General features: G+C 46.9%; 2 protein-coding genes across 2 annotated transcripts; both read left to right on the top strand.

Moving 5' to 3' along the window:
• Window positions 1–1,388: 1,388 nt before the first annotated feature.
• F4822DRAFT_439151 (general substrate transporter) lies at window positions 1,389–3,249 on the top strand (the record flags this gene model as incomplete). Its single annotated transcript, XM_051462600.1, has 4 exons — window positions 1,389–1,515; window positions 1,580–2,466; window positions 2,523–2,964; window positions 3,041–3,249. The coding sequence occupies 4 exons, from the start codon at window positions 1,389–1,391 to the stop codon at window positions 3,247–3,249; spliced, it is 1,665 nt and encodes a 554-aa protein (XP_051308940.1).
• Window positions 3,250–4,401: 1,152 nt separating this feature from the next.
• On the top strand, window positions 4,402–5,201 carry F4822DRAFT_435096 (putative ubiquitin carboxyl-terminal hydrolase; the record flags this gene model as incomplete). The annotated part of the gene is made up of 2 exons (XM_051462120.1): window positions 4,402–4,429; window positions 4,510–5,201. 2 exons carry the CDS (start codon window positions 4,402–4,404, stop codon window positions 5,199–5,201), a joined length of 720 nt encoding a protein of 239 aa, XP_051308939.1.
• Window positions 5,202–7,513: the final 2,312 nt, after the last annotated feature.

Raw genomic sequence — 7,513 nt, 5'->3', positions numbered from 1 at the left:
ACAACTCCCCTCCCCCCCCCACCAACACCACCCCCCCCCCCCCCCCCCCCTCGCCCCCCACCCCCCGGGGGGCCCGCCCCCCCCCCCCGGGGGGGGGGGGGGGCGGGGGGCACTACGCATCTCAACAATTTGAGATCTTCTGTAGATCCCAAAATGCCTAGGTATGTAGGGCAAGTAAAGTGTCCCTACTGATGCCCTGTCTAGTGACAGATAAGTAATGAAGTTTTCCACATATATACAATTACTTCACAAATATACGAACTTACATATACGAGAAACATGAGAGAATTTAATCGTTACAGCAAACATCATATACGTACGTATCTGGGTATTCACACACATATATATATATATTCAAACCGCGTCAAGTTACACCCTATCTGCCCTTATGTCCTCAGATTAGGGGCCCAGTGTAATACGAATATGGAGAACCGGGCAATATAGATAAGTATAAACAATTCAGTATATGACGCCGGTTTTGTTTGTTGTTAATTAAAGGGGGGGTTCCCTGAGTTAACTACTATTACAAAGGACCCGCTGGGATAATTAGACATTAACATGGATTCTTCCTCTCTCCAGCTTCCCCAAATCTCCAGTTTGGGGGAGTCTACTCGAGCGAGGGATCTTTGTGAGCCTTGTGGGTCGAATAGATCCCCAAGCTGCATGTCGGCGAAACCAAGCAGGAGTCAACTTCCCTCCAGACTCGAGACGGCCCTTTTATACCCCTGTCTGCAAGCCGGGACCCTGGCTGCATTTGTGCAGCAATCCAATCAACGCTGGTCCATCAACCGTAACTGATTCGAGCTGCGGACGTCTTCCAGTCTAGACCCGACTGGAGACCCCGAACCCTTCTCACTAGCGATCCACCCCAAAGTAGTCTAGTACTAGTAACATAAGGAAGATAATCATCGTGGTGGCTGTCACGGTTTACTACGCCGGAAACCACGCCTCGAATTGTTCCCCGGGACGCCCACCACGCACACGCTGAATATGCTATACCAACCAACTTTCTAGCATATACGTGTGTATCTAGGTAGTATGTTTTCGTCTGTGTACCACGTTTCCCCCAGACTGGGATGAAGGGTCCACGACCAACCTGGTAGACCTTGCAGGGGGGTGCATTCATATCGTAGTATACAGTTTATGGGTTGCTTCCCGTCAATACCCTACCAGTCGGTACAGCTATATAATATCTGGCAAATACTCCCCAATCCTACCGTTCCTATGTTTTCGTTTCCTTGCCATCCCCGTCCAAGACGCGCCGCCTTCCGTCATTACTTCATCCGGCGATCCAAGCCTTGGATCGTGACAGCTTCACCTTTACTTGTATAGCGAGCAAGCCAGTACGGGAGGAGAAGGAATAGGAACATAACCAAAAAAAAAAAAAAATGGCTGGAGGTGTCGTCGTCACAGGCACCACTGACGTGGGCCGTGTTGAGGCCCCTGTTACCATCAAGGCCTATCTGATCTGTGCCTTTGCGGCCTTTGGTGGTATCTTTTTCGGCTATGATACCGGTATGCCCCAAGTCTCGAAAACGCAACCCACATTTTCAGGCACTAATCGGTTATATGTATATAGGTTGGATGGGTGGTGTGCTGGCCATGCCATACTTCATCTCTCTGTACACTGGAATCCCTTACGATTATAACGTCGTAAATGACGATGGCACGATCGGTGCCCCTATCGGCGCTAACAAGTCAGCTTTCGTCCTTCCCTCTTCCACACAGTCTCTATTCACATCTATCCTGTCATGCGGAACCTTCTTCGGTGCTCTTGTCGGTGGTGATATTGCGGACTTCATCGGTCGACGTCCTACCATCATTGTGGGATGCTTTGTCTTTACTATTGGCTGCATCTTGCAGATTTCTAGCAGCAATCAAGAGGTTCTCTTCGTCTTTGGTCGCCTAATCGCTGGTGGTGGCGTTGGATTTATATCTGCTGTTGTTATCCTATATATGTCTGAGATTGCCCCCAAGAAAGTTCGTGGTGCTATGGTCAGTGGTTACCAATTCTGTATTACGATAGGCATCCTTTTGGCCAACTGTGTCGTTTACGCCACGCAATCACGGCCAGATTCGGGTTCTTACAGGATTCCCATCGGCGTCCAATTCCTTTGGGCTATTATCCTTGGTACCGGTTTATTTATCCTTCCCGAATCTCCGCGTTACTTCGTCAAGAAGGGGAAGATCGAGGAGGCCGCTAAAGCGCTTGCGTTCGTCCGTGGTCAGCCTTTAGAATCCGACTATGTCAGGGACGAACTGGCAGAAATCGTTGCCAATAACGAATTCGAGATGCAACATATTCCTCAGACTTCCTACGTTGGTTCTTGGACTGCTTGTTTTAAGGGTTCCCTTGCGCATGGTAATAGCAGTCTTCGACGAACCATCCTCGGCGCTGGTCTCCAGTGCATGCAGCAATGCACCGGTATCAACTTCATCTTCTACTTCGGCCCTCCATTTCTTAAGGTAAGTTTAGTGCCCATATGCTTTCAGCACTTATCTTTGACTAACATCTCGTGAAGCAACTAGGAACGATAAAAAATCCCTTTCTCATTTCGCTCGTTACGACGCTCGTCAACGTTTTGTCAACACCTATCTCGTTCTACACCATTGAGAAATTCGGACGTCGTGCCCTTCTGCTTACTGGTGCTATCGGCATGATCATCTCTCAATTCATCGTTGGTGCCGTCGGTGTCACCCAGGGACGAGAGGAGGTTCACAACGACGCTGCTGTCCAAGCCATGATCGCCTTTATCTGCATTAACATTGCCTTCTTCGCCACAACGTGGGGACCAACGGCCTGGGTTGTAGTTGGCGAGGTTTTCCCATTACCCATACGATCTCGTGGTGTTGGTATCTCCACCGCGTCCAATTGGTTCTGGAATACCATCATCGCCGTCATCACACCTTACCTAGTTGGTGCAGATGAGGCCAATCTAGGACCAAAGGTTTTCTTCCTATGGGGTTAGTTACTCTCGTCCATCTATTTGTTTTTCATCCTTTTGGGCATACAATGCTAACAATTAATGTTTTTACGCAGGATCTCTATGCTGCCTTTCCCTGACGTTCGCCTATTTCCTCGTACCTGAGCTCAAGGGTCTATCTCTTGAGCAGGCCGATATGTGTATGCAGGAAGTCAGCCCCCGCCATTCAGCCAAGTGGAAGCCGAGCCACACCTTTGCTGCAGAGATGCACCATGTAGAGGACAATGCGGCCCTTGTTGGAGATACTATCGAGGAGAAGGTGTAGAGGACCCCTTCTGGCAAAGGGCGTGCTTTATCGTCGTTACTGTGGAAGGGGAGCGTGGCTCGTATATTTCTAAAGAAGAAACACAGATATATCAGCCGTATTTCTTAGATTTAGACTATATAAAATACCTGGGCCGGGGGTGGGCATTCGATCCGCGGCTCACCCACAAGATGTAATTACAATATGATACCTCGCAAATGAGACATCTACAAATTTCTTCCAGAGACTTATATTGATACTATCAGTATAGTTATTATACATACCCCGGTATCTTTAAGAAATGAGCATTCATACTGTATCAAAAAAAAACAAAAAAAAAACAAAAAAACAGGGGGTTTCGTGAGTTGGTTGTGTATTGAAGAAGATATGCACTCATCGTCGGTCTTAGTTAATTCACGATATTTAGTATATTGTATGGGGGCCGTTAAGTAAATGAACGGGATAGAAACTTATCAAATAAAACATACCTAGTTACCCAAAAGTGATACATTATCTACATATATATGTGTATTTGGGCATCTCCCGGCCGCCGGCGTTGTCGTCAATCCGATATAAATAAGTCTTAAGATAGATAATGTGAAGAGCTACAGCTGGCAGTACCTTAGCGACTTTTCTAAGACGATTAGGCCCCTACTATTAATGATAGCGGGGTTTAGTGCCCCATCTGTAAGGCTGGAAAGCATCCATTAGACTTTTCTCGGGGGTGAACTAAGGGAAAAGTGTATATAGGTGGGAAGGAGAGCTGAGACATGTATACAGTTTTTAAATTTTACGGTGTCGCTGTAGTATGACCACCCTGGGTTGTATATATCCATTCCTATATTATTGAGGCGGGAAGGTCCTATCAGATGAGTAGATGAAATGGCGGGAACCCCCACGTGGTTAGGTTGGATTCTTAGTGCGGGGTGTGGCGGCGCCCCACTTGGACTCGGCCAGGTACATACTAGGTACATGCACGCAAATATGTACATGTTAAGATGTAGCTTGCCGTGACGTAGTCACGGCTGCCTGCTTTACGACTTTGAAATAATAGAATTTAATATCCTAACTTGATATATAATTTACAGAAGCAAACGCCCGAAACATCATAATATTTACGCCGAAAGGATCGCGTTTCATTTCCCCCACTTGACCTTCGACCAAATTCTCACTATGGAGAAGAAAACATGGGTCGTTTTGGGTATGTAATGGTTCTAAACATTGGCAATATTTGTCAGATATTACACAGGACATATGGAACTTACTAATGGTCTGTGATAGAGAATAATCCTGAAGTGATGAACCAATTGGCGGCAAGGCTAGGGTTATCATCTGAATTATCCTTCTACGACGTCTGGTCGCTTGATGAACCTGAACTGATAGCCCATATTCCCCGTCCGGCCTTTGCCCTACTTGTTATCTTACCCCTCACTCCTGCTTGGAAGGAGAATCGACAAGCCGAGGACGTTGAAAAGGATGATTATGACGGATATGGACCCGAAGAACCTGTAATATGGTTCAGGCAGACCATTGGGAACGCCTGCGGTTCTATCGGGCTCCTTCACTGTGCCATCAATGGCCCAGCTGCCGAGCATATCCAACCAGGCTCCGACCTGGAAAAAATCCGCCGTGATGCTATTCCTCTAAAGATGACAGAGCGGGCCGACCTGCTATATAATAGTGTCCCCTTCGAGGAAGCTCATAAATCCTGTGTCCATCTGGGAGACACGGCTCCTAGAAACGAAGGCGCCCTAGGCCAGCATTTTGTGGCATTTGTCAAAGCCAATGGCAGACTTTGGGAACTCGAGGGGTCACGGAAGGGGCCGATCGACCGCGGTTCACTCAAAGACGATGAAGATGTCCTGAGTTCGAAGGCGCTTGATTTGGGGATCGGAAGAGTGATCCGTCTTGATCAGGAGGCGGGAGGCGCGGATCTACGATTTAGCTGTATTGCCTTGTCCCGTAAGGCTTGAATGTCTCCCTAGAAGATAGGAGACTACATCATTCGTTGAGTGTCGTATACGAAACGTTTGTGGTTCTAAATTCGTCGAATTTATACTTATTAATACCCGAATTTCTTCAATGATATGGAGTACTCAACTCTCGGGTAGGTTTAACATCACTGCCTAGGTAGGATAATATAGCCACCTTTAATACTGGCTTGTCTAAAGTTAGATGATATTTTGTTTTCGTTTGCACTTACGAACCCAGTGGATTGAATGGGTTCCAAGATTTCTCTGCCATATCTGTCTTTTCCTATCATTTAAGACCCTCCGCCCTTTCATCGCGGCGTAATACGCGGGCAGCCAGGGTTATGAATCCGAGAAACCCTGCTTCACCTAATGACCATTAAGCGATGTAGTCATTGTTATAGTAGAAAACTACAGCTAACCTGGTTCTTCATGGTAGGGCCAATGCTGAGAAAGGGGGTCGGAGGAATTATTAGAGTTCACTCTTTTCCTAGCTATCGTTGTCTCGACTGGATATTACTGCTTGGTTAAGTTGGAATATTTGGTGTAGTAGAGGGTTTGCTTGCGTCGGGTTTCTAGGTCATGCTGAACTCTGATGCGCGATGTCCTCACCCGTTAGCCGCTGGTTAGGGGATACGGGATTGGTTAGGAGACTTATGTTTCTATGGGGACAGAACTCCTATGAAATGAAACGGACTGGTAGACTTATTTCAAGCTAGACCGTTTCTAGATATATTCTTTTGGTACAGAGACTCATTGGTAAGAGATAAGGGTATAATCTTTGTGGAGAGATGTATGACTATTAAGATGATATTCAAGACATCTGTAGCAGTGTTCGTCCTACGGAGATCAACAAGGAGATTACACCGCTCATCTGAGCGGTCGTATCTGAACCTGGACTTGGGGAGTAGAACACGTGGGATAAGCGGTCTGGCTCTTTAGTGGAATAGAAGTGTAGTCGGGATGTCGTCGCCCGGGCTCGGCTGCGGCTCAAGCGAGTGTGACTCAAAAAGGAGAAGATCATCGATAGATCATCTGTTGCTCGAGAATGGAATTCTCCAATGAAGTATTCCAGTGAAGCTCAGCTGAGTGCTTGGTTGCATATGACCTCGGCCGACGAGACGTAATTGAATATTATGGTAGATAACTCAGGGGTCTAGGCCAATCTAGTGGCGTTCGTCAGGACTACGTAATATTTATGTCATTGTCTCCGATGTATGGGTGTCTTGCGCCCCGGCTACAATGTTGCGTAAATAAATATACGTTGCATAGTATAGGGGGGAGGGTCTTTGAAGAAAAATCTAGAATAAAAATAGACTTTCGAGGGTTGCTGAATTCGTTCTTTTATCTACCTTCTAGTTATTTCTCGGTGAAGAATGCACACCGGAAAAGGAGGGGCTCACTTGCTCTTTTCCCCGTCTAATCCCCCCACATTTCTCTTACTACGTTTCCAGGTACGCATGCTCGGAGACGTTAGCGCAGGAGGTAGCCCCTCTTTCTCCTGTTCCTTTCCCCAACCCTTCCGCTGATTATACCATTAGGTACCTACCTACCTACCTAGGTAGTAGCTAACCTGCTAACCCGACTTTAGTATAGTTGGGGATAGCGGGACGGCGGGATGAGCTAAGGCAGGAGATATGGGGGGTACCTACACGAATATACTGATGTACCTAGGTAACTAACCTTAGGTAAGGCACCTACGGGTAGGCACATTACTGTATGCATGGATGGTTAGAAGGTATCGTTAGGCAGGTAGGAGGGTAAGTCAGGTAGGTACCTAAATCATCACCTAAATCTTTTTTTTTTCTTTTATGTTTTCTGTTTCGCAAGCCTCTCTTCCTCCCACCCCTCACTTTTGCAATGGTCCGCTTTACCTATCTACAGGACTACTCCCCCCCGTTCTCCTCTCCCCTGCTTTAATTTACTGGTGTGCTTCCTTTTTATTATTGCTATATTATTAATCTTGTTCCGATCTTGGTATCCACCTCACAGCTGGGGCCGCATACATTATGTACCTACACTACGTGCTGTATCTTTGATTCTACCCGTGACCTCTTTTACATACTTCACAGCCCCAATCAGACTCTCTGTCACAAATCAACCCAGCTCATAAGCTACCTGGTTATCCGGGACTGACTTGTCATTGAGCACAGGCTTGACGAACGTCGGTTGTTTTTTTCAGGTTTCTGCTGTCTGTCTCCATCTTATATCTTGTGAATCATCGGCAACGTGCAGCATGACGTCGAGCCTAGCTTTCTTTACCGGCAGCCAAGCCTGTCCGTTCGTCGACGACACTTAACCCTTTTTTGACGCTT

The sequence above is a fragment of the Hypoxylon trugodes genome (assembly GCF_022578975.1).
Source record: "Hypoxylon trugodes strain CBS 135444 unplaced genomic scaffold F4822scaffold_12, whole genome shotgun sequence".
Lineage (NCBI taxonomy): Eukaryota > Fungi > Ascomycota > Sordariomycetes > Xylariales > Hypoxylaceae > Hypoxylon > Hypoxylon trugodes.
Note: the sequence above shows the minus strand (reverse complement) of the source record. Positions and strands in the feature narration are given on the sequence as shown.